Below are 13,070 nucleotides of genomic sequence, written 5' to 3'. Positions count from 1 at the left end.
CTGCAAAAGAACATCAGAGTGAGATTACTATATTTGATTTGTCTTCTGCTTTAAAAAAAAAAACTTTCCCTTGCTATATAATTTAAAACAGCAAGAAGTTATGCTGGCAAGGCTTCGTGAGAAGGTGACAAAGGAAAGGGAACGGAGGAGATAGGATTGGAGAGAAAAGAGGTGAAGAGAAGGAGAGGGTGGGTGGGGGGGGGACAGAGATAGGGGTTGAATGTAGGATAAAAGAGGGAGAAGGGGTAACAAAGGTGGGGGAGGGTGGAAAAAAGAGGAGCAGAGAAAGGAGGAGGAGAGGAAGGTGCTGTTTAATGAAAAAATAAGGGGGTGCTGTTTAATGAAGACGCACTACTCACTCACAACCTCCCCTATTCTGGCCATTGGAGCATTGGGCCGCTCCAGCTCCTGCAGAAGACTCGCTTCAAAGGCGAGCGACGCAATGCGGAAGAATAAATCCTTCACATTCTCTCCTGTGGAGTTCACCAGGATGTGAAGGAGCAAAACAACCAAATAAAAAAAAACTAGCATGGCTCTGTGCTTTATTCTCTCACAATCAATCCAAATACAAGTTTGTTTTTTTTATTTCATTTTGATCATTTTCATGATAATTTGATGCAAAATGACATGCGTATGCTTCATCCAGATTTGTACGATACAAACCAGGCCTTGTGAGCCCCAAAAGAGGAATGGCAATACAAACTCAGAACCTCATTGTCTACATTTGGCTTTGATTCCGTTGGGATCGGAGATGAGCTGTCCACCTGGTGCTGCTTGGGTATTAAATTTTCCATTTCAAGCGACAACGTCTGATAGGTTGAGACGCTTCACTCCTGGTTGTACTGGCACACCCATGAGGACATAACAGATTTTCAAATACTTTACCTGTGAATGAGTACCAGCCAATGTATTTTGCTTGGAATCCTCGGACATGGATAATTCTGTTCAAAAATTCCCAGAAAATGATCCGTTCAGGGTAAATCATCAGCTCCGGAAATGTTCACGACCTCGTGCTTACCCAAAGCAGAATGGGGCCTATCATTAAGTATTTATTTTGGAATTGATCATTATCTGACCTGTCACTAATCGTTTCAGTGGTGGAGGGGAAAGAAAGTGGAAGCAAAACTAAAGGCTCTGTCACACCTTGACGTTTTAGCCAGTGTATGCCGACGTATGAAAAATTTGGCGAATACGCTGGCACACGTCGAATACGTTATGGGTAAGTTTTGTATACGTTAAGAGCACGCTGAAGCACGGTGGCATACATCGTAGAACGCCGAGCTCGTCGAACCGATTGTGTTCCAATTTCGTTATCGTGGTATTTCATGTCGACCAGTCATGGTTTTTGAGCTAAGATGAGTCATCCTTCGTATCCCGTTTGTGAACAATTACCTCCCATTCTGAGCCTTGTGGTGCGTTTCCCACATACCGTTTTTAATGAGCCCAAACGTAAAGCATTGGACAAAGTTAGTTGTACCAAAAGGCAGAGGCAGGTTATGACTGGGGGAGAGCAAGTTGTTAGCAAGGTTGGCTCGAGGAGAAAATGCGGCATCTGTATGGTCCACCATTTTGGGGTCAATGATTATCGGTTGAACTTTCCCCATTGAACTCTTTCTCATTCCAAAACCCTCATTTTCCTTCAAACCTCATTCCCGAACCTTCATTATCCGACTCCATATTCGAACCGCATGTTTATTTCAATGTTAATATTATATAAATATAGATATATTTATTTATTTAAATTGTAATGTGTTTATTTCTGGTGCTGCCAATCTTCCTCACTGTTTTCTCGAAGTACAGGAACCGAACCCCCCTCTTCCCATTGGCTCTTGGTTTCCACGGTCGTGGTTTATCTATCTTTGCATTTTCCAGGAACCTAACCCCCGCAATATTGTAGGGTTTACTGTGGTGAAAGGAAGCAAAAACTTTAATACATCCTGCTCCGTAATACCACGTACCTGCTTTTGATGAAACTGACCAGTACTCTGCTTTCATTGCTTTGGCCACCGTGATGGCATCCGTTTCCATCTGCTTGCACTCAGAAGCTGACTGGGAAAAAGAGCACAATAATTGGGAGTTGGTTAATGCCTTGGCTATGTCCAAAATAAAATGATAAAATCAACACAAATTGATTAGGGTCAGAAGACGCATGCAGGCAAGATGCTGATCAAGGCTGCGTGAGGGTTAACCAATCCATTACAACCCAAACTGCTTCCAAGTCTCCACGTCTTCGTGCTCTGAGAGAGGTCTAGTAACGACTACTGAACAAGTGACATGGACAACACGCGACTTTTGGAATGACATAATCTGCCCCCAGAATGCTTGGCATGCATACACAGAAACCCCTAGCAACGAAGTTCATCGGGGCGGTGGTCGAACGTTTCTTGTGCATGCATGCCAGATAAGGATCGTAACGTTAAAATGGATCACAAAGCATCTGAAAGAAACCAAAAAATACTTGGAAATGTATCAGGGAGAAAGGTGTGCCTCTGCACAACGAAATATTTGGAGAACTTCGTGATCAAATTTCTAAAAAGTTGATGTATTGCAGCTCGAATTGCAAAAATTCCGAACGATCTGGGCCCATGCAAGGCCTGTGGACTGGTGCGTTCTACCCGACTTCCCCGATCATTGCTTTCAGTGAGTGGACCTTGAACCATGCGGGATTACCTCATGTGAAGATGTCAGGCTTGGTTATTTATATAATGGACTCTGCAATCGTAAAGCCGATGTTGCCATTTCCAACTTTCAGGCAAACTTTCCAAAGAGAGACACAGTATCATGTTTAGTTGCTTCTTAACAGCGATGGGAAGGTCATATCTGGCTGGGGCTTGTCGATGCACAGGGTAAGTTAAAAATGATGATATTTACTATTAATCATGTTTGGCAGGAGGGGGGAGGCGAGTGGGAGGTGTATGGGCTGCGAGGGGCATTATAAATATTTTTACGTTTGTGGGAGTGGTGGATTTGATATTACCACATAGCAGATATGAATGTATTGAGTGGTATGGTCTGTGTACGAGTAGTTAGCAGGTTAGCTCATCTCAATGTAATAAGCAGGGAAACGAGAGCGAATTATCCTGTTTGTGCTCCGTACAGGGGGTGGTGTGTGGTAATAGGGACTATGGTTGAGAAAATTGTGCGTATAACCTCTATGTCAACCTAGACCAGGGATGCCGGGAGACTTTGCAAGTGAAGAGGCGGAGCTTGGATCTCCTTGAGAGCGAGTGGAGGAGCATTTGTTGCCTCCCAAGGGGTGAAGCTCGGATCGCCTAGAGGGGGGCGGAGATTTTCGTTGCCCCAGGAGAAGAGGGAGGAGCCGGATCGGGCAGTTGGATGTGTCGGAGAGGGATCGAGGGAGTTCTGAGGAAAAAAGGAGAATGTCGAGGTCTGAGGAGAAAAAAGGACAGTGAGGAGAGTTTTTGAGGAGGTCTTCGCCCTGTGCCCATTTCGTCTGCCTGCTGCTTCATCTTCCCCATCATCCGCCTTGCCCCGTTCGTCAACTTGCCCGTGTGTCATAGTCTCATCGCCTGCTCGTCCCCGCTACCACCAGAGCCGAGTCACCCGGTTTTGTCCCTTTCCCATCCGAAATTGAATCTGGGGTGTGGCGCCCTAGTTTTATTCACATCGGAGATAATTATTTGTTATCGATTTGGTATTCCCCCTTTCTTTCCCATTCCAAGCAGTAGTCGTCTCCTCGCGATCACCATTCCTGTTTCTTTTTATTGTGGTTCGGGAATAAACACGTCGATTTTGAAAGCTTCAAGGTTCTCATGTTTCTCCTTATGACTCGTGCGTGCATTGGCCACCATCATTCAGAATGTCCCCACAGGAGTTAAGCCATTCAGATCACGGGATTTTAACCTCCCGCCGCGACGAGCTCGACGTTAGTTGAGCTGTCGACGCTACAATATATATTATTTGTTTGGTTCTGGAGGCACAAGAAAAATACGAGATTTTTGTAATATTGGTAAAAGGAGAAGCGTGTGTGTGTGTGTGTGTGTGTTTATATCCATGGCCGCCACTAACTAATTGTATTACCAGGAAATGTTACGAACCCGACTCCTCTCTTCCATGGATATTTCTCGTATATCCTATATTTCCGTGATTCTGATTTGCATTCAGGAACAGAACAATTATGACTAGCATCTTCAAATTGTCACTTTCATCTGAAAAAATAATATTTAAAAAACCATTTTAATAACAGGTTTGCGCTCGTAACGACAGGTTAAAAGTGCCCAGCAAGCCGAACAGTCAGTGAAAATACACACGCAGCGCATGAGCAATAAGCCACATTTAGCATTCAAACATCATTTGGAAAGTCTCATATTGAAATTAAGTCACAAATAAACTCGCAACTAACATCTCCAAGAACAAAAACAGTTCTTATCTTATTCCGATTCAAAAGGGTCTCGTTTTCATCTCACAATTCTGTCTTTCTTGCACCCCACAAGAAACACCAGCACTCTATGAGGGTCATTTTCCTTCATGGCATCCTCGAGCCATTGCCTAGGCACACGCATACGATAGGTTGTCACTCATGCACTATACCTTTTTCTTTTTTTTTTAAACAGTGATTCAAGGCAGGACAATGAGTGAGGAGAATGAACAAATTAGCTGGGATTTCAGTATTATACATTTTGTGCTCTTTGGGGAATTCAAGCAAGCTAAGCCACACTTTTATCCTCAAACACTTAGTCAACTCATTGTATTCCATGTGGTCGAGAGGTACGATGGCATATTGTGGCCTGCTGCTTGGATGAAACCACCAGAACATCACCGAGACAAATCTGAACTACATTCCTCCCACATATCCTTTTTTATTTATTTATATACACTGTATATATTTTTTAATTTAATATCCTTGCAAGTGTGTATTTGTTATTTTGCTTCCCCATCCCATCCACTCTCCCTTGTGATTAGAGATATGTGTTTGTGCTGTGCAATTGTCGGCCCTCTCGTCTAACTTGTGTTACGGCCTGTTATGAGTTACGTAATTAATTATTTAATTAGGATTGAGTGCCTTCAGGATTTAATGTTGTACAACTTGCTTTGCACCATATTTCCTAATCTGTTAAGTAAAGGATTTGCATTTATGCAAATGTGCTTTGCTTACTACCACCATGGTACCCCCCCACCCCCACCCCTTTGGTGTGGTAAGAGACCGTTTGGAACAACATACACACGTAATTTAGGTGACAGGTTTTTAAATCAGCAACAGCACTGAGATATAATAATTTCGCTTGGTCACATATGACTGTCTAACACGGTGTGACCCACGCAGGGGGAGCGTCTTAATCTCTTGAGCACATCAATTTGAACCTACCGTAGCCAATATTTACACTACTCTGAGCACCCCCCCCTTCTTCCAAAGGGTGAGGTCATAATATCGTTTATAGTGCACTTGTCAACATAACTGGTTAATTTCTCGCCCTGGCCGGCTGGAAAGGGAATGCTAAAACACCTGTTTAACTTCAATCCGTTATCAACGTGTCTCCTGTTTAACTTTAATTCATTTGTCCAATAACAGTAAGAAAAGGAAAGTGGTACGCACGTTAACGAGGTATAACTTACCGAGAGTGGTCCAAGCTTTCAATGTCGGACAAATCGAAGGCGACCACTAGCACTGCAAAACGTGAACGTGATGCATCACACAAAGCAATGAACCATCGTGTTAGCAGGCATCAAACGGGTTCGGTTTGGACAAAAACACAATGTTAATGAACCGTCAACAGGGTGTTCCCGTGGATAGTCTACATACCTTGTGCTGCCCTGTAGTACGCAGACGCGATACACTTGAAGCGTTCTTGTCCAGCAGTGTCCCATCTAGGAAGAGGATGGTGAGGTTTCCTCAAAGGTAACAGGTACAGATGGAACTACAATACAAAAAAATCTTAAGTCTCCTCGTGAGGCATCGACATTGTTGGTGATGTCACAGAATGATAAACTCACCGACACGTCTCTATATAAATAAATGTGATGCCTCATGTACTCATTGAAACAGTTCTCTAAAACCAAGATGAGCATTGGGAACGCCTAAGTACTGCATGTTCGAGAATACTTTCAGACAAAAGCTATTCCTTCTCATTTGTACAATTTGTTTCATTAAATATTTGAATTGAGGGTTACAGCTTAAGGATATGAATCTGGTGACTTTTCACCCGCTGTCAACTCACTTTACATCAAACTACATTTCGTATATACAAAAACAAAACACCTCCTTGGTTTATCAGATTTTCTGAAATGTAAAAGAATGAATGAAAATGTCCTCCACCTCGACACCTCGACAATGGGAGTTACTCCATAACCTTCAAAAGACGTTTTTTTTCTTTTACAGGATCTAAGGCTCATGGAGGAGACAAATACACGAGACACTACAAATCGTGCGCGCGCGCGCGCACACACACACACACACACACACACACACACACACACACACACACACACACACACACACACACACACACACACACACACACACACACACACACACACACACACACACACACACACACACACACACACGTGGGACAACACCAGACTTGACTTCAAACAGCCACTGAGCTTGGTGGAAGTGAGGACATCAGTTTTCTCTCTGCACTCAGTGGGGAAATTATGGAAGAATTTCCTCCTCCCAATGGAAGCCAACCAATGGAGTTTTCCATGATCTCTCCTTTTTAAAGGCCGAGCGTCAAGAGAGGAAGCAGCACGCACCGTTTTTAAAGTCTTTGCTATGACTCGGCCAAGGTCAGAATCGAACTGCCGACCGCCCAGATTCGGTGCAGACACTTTAACCATGATGCCATGAAGTGTGCTGGCAGCTGTAAGCATTTTCAAAGGATGGGTCACGATTGCACCACAGGGCGTACGTTGCTGAAGCAGCGGCTGCGTAGTCAGAGAATTAATTTGAAACTTGTCCATGACACTGTCACAGAATAGCTACTCTTTAAAAAAAAATTCAAAAACATGCAGTGGGAGCTTTAACATCCACAAGCTTATGTTAGGATATGGGACAGCCAGCTTAACACTCGTGAAGGACTACATCTTCACTGACGCAATGTACCGCCTTCAAATCACCAGGATGACGGTTTACAGTTGTCAGGAATTAAACGGGAATCAAAAATACAGAATTTGAAGGTGGGTTTGCAATAAATCTGCACGCAAGGATAAAATAAACTACATCAAGACACATGGCGGAATAAACAGAGACAGCAACTGAGAAGAGTTGATAAGATCTCCAGGCAACTAACCACAGACAGAACTAGAGGGGGAGCACTCGGTAGAGTGCAAAACCTCCGCCACCAATACTGCTAGGTCACTCAAGTGAACCTGATGTCCTATTCATTCAATTTGACATCAACAGTGCTCACAGAGTTATAGTTTGCAACTTTCCCTTTTACTTTTAACTTTTACATACTCAATTCATTCGTCATAACGAGATTCCTTGAGACAGAAATTGATTTTAGGTGGGTATATCCACCTGAAGTTCCAAAATCAGCCGCAATTAAAATTTTGGCATGTTTTTTTTTGTTGGAAATCACTTATAACATGTACAAATGCAAAAAAAAAACTCGAAATTTTGTTGAAAAAAAATTTGCAAATTTTTTTTTTCTCTAAATTTTTTTTTTTTTGGGGGGGGGGGGTTGGAAATCACTTAAAGCATGTAGAAATGCAAAAAAAAAAATTCAAATGTTTTTTCAAATTGGCCACCATAGCGGCCATATTGGATTTTGGACCAAGTCCAAAATCTAATGGCATGATCCTTGGACCAGACCTAACCCCCCCCCACCAAGTTTCGTCGAAATCCGTCGAGGAGTTTTTCCGTAATACTGTTCACAAACAAACAAACAAACAAGCAGTCATAGACTGGTACTTACAAATCGTCAACTTGACCTCTGACCTTGTCTAATAAAAGCTGTCTCGAGAGAAGGTGGCGACGCAAACCAGAAGTTTTTACGATGATTCTGTATCAAACCATCAAAAATCGTAACGTCGACCAAAGAAAAAATCTCAATTTCTCCACGCAATTATACCTTAACGTAACTCAACGACGCGTCTGCTCGAGCGCACTGCATCATGGGACGACCCGTGACGCGTCGAGTGAAATATTTTTTATAAAATCTTAAAACGTCTCCAAAACATCCGATTTTTACCAGAATTTCTACAACCGAGTTTTAAGCGTCCTTAGCGATCGCAAAAACCGAAGACAAAATTAAAATCGAAGTTAAAACGAACTCGTAACGTCGAGCGAAGCAAAAGTACTCCACTCCACGTGAATTTACGGAATTATGTTTGACCTCACTGTGACATTGACCTTTGACCGATTTTGACCAAAATCTAATCAGCACTAGCCATTACCCTCCTGAATCACGTGGTGTAATTTGACATTGGTAGCTTCTTCCGTTCTCGAGTTATCGTGCCTACAAACAAACAAACAAACTAACAAACAAGCAAACAAACAAACAGAAACGGAAGTCATCAATATACTTACGAAATCTTTAGATTTCGTAAGTAACAAGCAGTCATAGACTGGTACTTACGAAATTGTCAACTTGACCTCTGACCTTGTCTAATAAAAGCTGTCTCTGGAGAAGGTAGCGACGCAAACCAGAAGTTTATATGATGATTCTGTACCAAACCATCATAAATCGAATGTTTAACCTCACTGTGATCTTGACCTTTGACCGATTTTGACCAAAATCTAATCAGCGCTAGCCATCACCCTCCTGAATCACGTGGTCTAATTTGACATTGGTAGCTTCTTCCGTTCTCGAGTTATAACTTTTTTTTGGATGTTTGACCTCACTGTGACCTTGACCTTTGACCGATTTTGACCAAAATCTAATTAGTACAAGCCATCACCCTCCTGAATCACGTGGTTTAATTTGACATTGGTAGCTTCTTCCATTCTCGAGTTATCGTGCCTACAAACAAACAAACAAACACAAACAAACAGAAACGGAACTGATCAATATACTTACGAAATCTTTATATTTCGTAAGTTACAAACACACAAACAAGCAGTCATAGACTGGTACTTACGAAATCGTCAACTTGACCTCTGACCTTGTCTAATAAAAGCTGTCTCTTGCGAAGGTAGCGACGCAAACCAGAAGTTTCTACGATGATTCCTTATCAAACCATCAAAAATCGTAACGTCGACCGAAGCAAAAATCTCCATTTCTCCATGCAATTATACCTTAACGTAACTCAACGACGCGTCTGCTCGAGCGCACTGCATCATGGGACGACCAGTGACGCGTCGAGTGAAATATTTTTTATACAATCTTAAAACGTCTCCAAAACATCCGATTTTACCAGAATTTCGACAACTGAGTTTTAAGCGTCCTAAGCGATCACAAAAACCGAAGACAAAATTAAAATCGAAGTTAAAACGAACTCGTAACGTCGAGCGAAGCAAAAATACTCCATTTCTCCACATGAATTTACGGAATTATGTTTGACCTCACTGTGACCTTGACCTTTGACCGATTTTGACCAAAATCTAATCAGCGCTAGCCATCACCCTCCTGAATCATGTGGTGTAATTTGACATTGGTAGCTTCTTCCGTTCTCGAGTTATCGTGCCTACAAACAAACAAACAAACAAACAGAAACGGAAGGCATCAATATACTTTCGAAATCTTTAGATTTCGTCAGTAACAAACAGAAACGGAAGTCATCAATATACTTACGAAATCTTTAGATTTCATAAGTAACAAACAGAAACGGAAGTCATCATAAAGATTTCGTAAGTAACAAACAAACAGAAACGGAAGTCATCAATATACTTACGAAATCTTTAGATTTCGGAAGTAACAAACAGAAAGGGGTGAAAACAGTAACCTCCGATCTTCGATGGCGGAGGTTAACGAGAGGGAACAATTCAGTAAAGGATAAACACAAGGAAATGTACTCACTTCAGAGAGGGGGAAGATGGGCAGAACACTTCAAGGAGGTTTGAATCGAATGAACGACGACAGACAAGGTGAGATTGAAAAACGGACAGGAAGGGATCTACCAATTGACGTGGGACCAATCAAACAGTCAAAAGTCTGAAGAATCGAAAGGCACCAGCAGGGCTGATAAGGTGAATGCGGAGCTCCACAAATGTGGAATACCAGTATCAACATTTACTCTACATAGCTTAATATATGACATATGGAAACAAGAGAAGATCCCTGAGGAATGCAAATGTGGTGTAATAATCAAACTACTACCAAAGAAAGGGGACACAACGGAATGTGGGAACTGAAGAAGAGTGACCCTTCTGTGCATTGCCAGGAAAGAGATTTGCAACATTATGCTAAACAGGATGCAATTGGTTGTTGATGGTACCATAAGAAAGGAACAAGCTAGGTTCAAGAGGAACAGGGGATGCAGGGATCAGATCTTTACATGAAGAACAATAGAATAAAGCAATGAATGGAATGCAAACCTTTACCGGTCATTCATTGACTTTTGCAAAAGGTGTTCGACGGTGTGAATGGAAAGGCAATGTGGAAGATACCGAGACCGTATGGAGAGGTAGATACATTTGTACAGATGATAAAGAGTACCTACAATGGATACTAATACGGTGGAATTTGCAACAACCGGTTGTCATCTGAACTTGAAGTTATCACAGGGGTTATATAGCGTTGCATATTGTCTCCATTACTATTTTAGTGGTGTTGGACTGGGTGTTGCAGAAAACAACTGAGCAAAGAAGGAATGGGATACCTTGGAGGAACCAATCAAAACAGCTAGAATAACACTGCTTTGCAGACGTCATATGTGTGATGTCACAGTCCTTAGATGGTATGCAGGAGAAAGTAAATATACTACAGGAATATGTGAAGCGAGTGAGGCTGAAAATTAACATTGACAAAACAAGAAGCATTAACATACATGCCACACAACAACAACAACAACAACAACAACAACAACAAATGTGCAACAATTCACCAATCAGAGCGGTTGACAGGTTTACATATCTGGGGTCCATGCAGATACACTCCATCAGATACAAAAGTCAGAAACTCAGAGTTTTGTTCGTCGAATAAGTATATTACAAAACCAAGCCGAGGATCTTTGAGAATGTGAAGTCAGTCCTCCCTCCAATTTGGATGTGAATCTTGGGGAAAAAATATCTCCAAATAAATATCATGTAAACTGGAGTATTTTATCTACAGCAGCAACAAGAAAATCTTGAGAACCTTCTGGGCTGACATGGCCGGTAAGAAAGAGGTTAAAAGGTTAATAGGGAGGTAAAACATCATCTCTTTTCCCAAATGGATTAATTAAGCCTGGTGTTGGCTTTGTGGTTCGGGTGGCTGGCTGGGGATCCTGTGGTCCTGAGTTCAAGTCAAGCCCTGTTGGCTGCTGAATTAACACCAGATGGAGTCAACTCAGCCTTTCATCCTTCTGATGTCAGTGAAACGAGTACCAGTGTATTGGTCGAGATGCACAGCATCAGTGGCACAGCCATGCTCCGAGAAATGATCGTTACCTGGCAGCCAAGCTGCCATACACAAGAACAGAGAACTGGATACATTGATATAAGATAAAGACAACTGAGATTGTAGTGGATGAGTCAACTTTCTCATATTATATTTCTTTTTGAGATGTACTGACGGAGGGTGGGGGGTTAAAATGTAGACTCTTGAATCATTAATAATTGACACTTAAAGTTGCAAACCTCAATTCAAGATACTTTGATGTGATTCTGCAACTCACTATTTAAGTTATTTTGCGACATTAATGTATTGCTTGTTTGTTTATTTATTTAATCAGAAATATTTCATTCAAAAGTGAAAAACCAGAGGAATGTTCAGTGATTCTTTTTTTATCAGCAGAAACTTTGAACAATCTTCAAGCCTAACCCTTGTTAACCTTTATGAACCTCGTAAGGAATCCAATCCATTGACATGTAACTAAGTTTGCCCCACCAACGTTTGTGGTTACATGTTCGAAGTGCGTTCTACTCCCACACACGTCTCCGCTAAGCAATTCCGGCCCCACAAGACCAGCACTCACATCTGGAGGCTGTACGGAACGCCACATATCTCAAAGCGCTCCACCTCAAAATCCACTCCGATGGTGGCCTTGTAGTCTGCATCAAAGGCATCTTTGCAAAACCTACAGGAACACGATGCACCCATAGCTACTCAAAGAAAACTCGAGGTTTCAAATTTTGAGAAACGTCAAAACCTTCATTGCATCATAAACTTGTTTTTTATTTTATTGCAGCTCAGTCAACATTTCCTTGGAAGTGCATCGGGATTACAAAAAAAACAAAATGAGCTTGGAAGGTACGTACATTCCAGCTGGATTCCAAGGGAGGATTTCAACTCGTATGAGGAAACCAATCAAATGTGGAATGCCAAATAATGATCGAGAGATAAATGTAAGGGATAAAAGCTGGTTTTAGCATAAAATTGCCACTAAAGGTTAAAATCAATGAACCCAGGGTGGGGGGGGGGGTAGGGGATTTGTTCAGGACAATTGCACGGTGCTGAAAGCAATGGTCTCACCTGTGGATCAAACAGGTTTTTCCCACTGCTACGTCTCCCACAACCACAATCTTGGAGATCTTCAAGCTGGCACAGAACACACCATTCGTACATTATTTCCAGATGAATGTCGAGCACACATTTTAATGTTAAACGGCGAATGATGATAATCATGCCTCGGCCGGCATGTGACTGGGCAGGTGGCCAATTTTAAGAAGAGAAATGCATGTGAGCGAGTTGAATGGAATCGGAAGGGCAAGTTAAAGATGACGTTCAAAACATTAGCATAGCAAAACATTCCTCTCACGTGCTTTAAATACAGAAAATAACATTTATAATATGAATCTTTTGAGAACTTTACCATGCACTACAAGTAAACACAAATTTTCCACAAAATACGATTGATTAGGTTTAACAGGCCACATATAATAAATAGTATTTACCACAAACAAAGAGTTCAGCAAAATGTAAGAATCACTAAGCGAAGAAGTGCAAGACTGAAGTTTTGACACACAAAGCAACTAACTCATTTGGAGGGTAAGATCGTCTCGGGGTCGTTACCCAAGGAAACGGTGC

At 41.9% G+C, this 13,070-nt stretch overlaps 1 protein-coding gene across 2 annotated transcripts in view; it reads right to left on the bottom strand.

The window, feature by feature from the left end:
- Window positions 1-13,070, bottom strand: part of RAB36 (RAB36, member RAS oncogene family) — a 42,769-nt gene that overhangs the window by 3,214 nt on the left and 26,485 nt on the right. For both annotated transcript variants that reach the window (XM_085860547.1, XM_085860548.1), the window contains exons 4-10: window positions 12,516-12,581; window positions 12,019-12,120; window positions 5,762-5,826; window positions 5,575-5,626; window positions 4,428-4,509; window positions 1,959-2,049; window positions 360-473 (exon numbers count right to left, since the gene is read on the bottom strand). In XM_085860547.1, the coding sequence (XP_085716673.1) occupies window positions 360-473; window positions 1,959-2,049; window positions 4,428-4,509; window positions 5,575-5,626; window positions 5,762-5,826; window positions 12,019-12,120; window positions 12,516-12,581 (572 nt within the window). The remainder of the gene's footprint in view (window positions 1-359; window positions 474-1,958; window positions 2,050-4,427; window positions 4,510-5,574; window positions 5,627-5,761; window positions 5,827-12,018; window positions 12,121-12,515; window positions 12,582-13,070) is intronic.

Source organism: Eptatretus burgeri, chromosome 16, assembly GCF_056783735.1.
Source record: "Eptatretus burgeri isolate ZD-2024b chromosome 16, Ebu_testis_v1, whole genome shotgun sequence".
Classification (NCBI taxonomy): Eukaryota; Metazoa; Chordata; class Myxini; order Myxiniformes; family Myxinidae; genus Eptatretus; species Eptatretus burgeri.
This window is presented reverse-complemented; position numbering and strand designations above follow the sequence as displayed.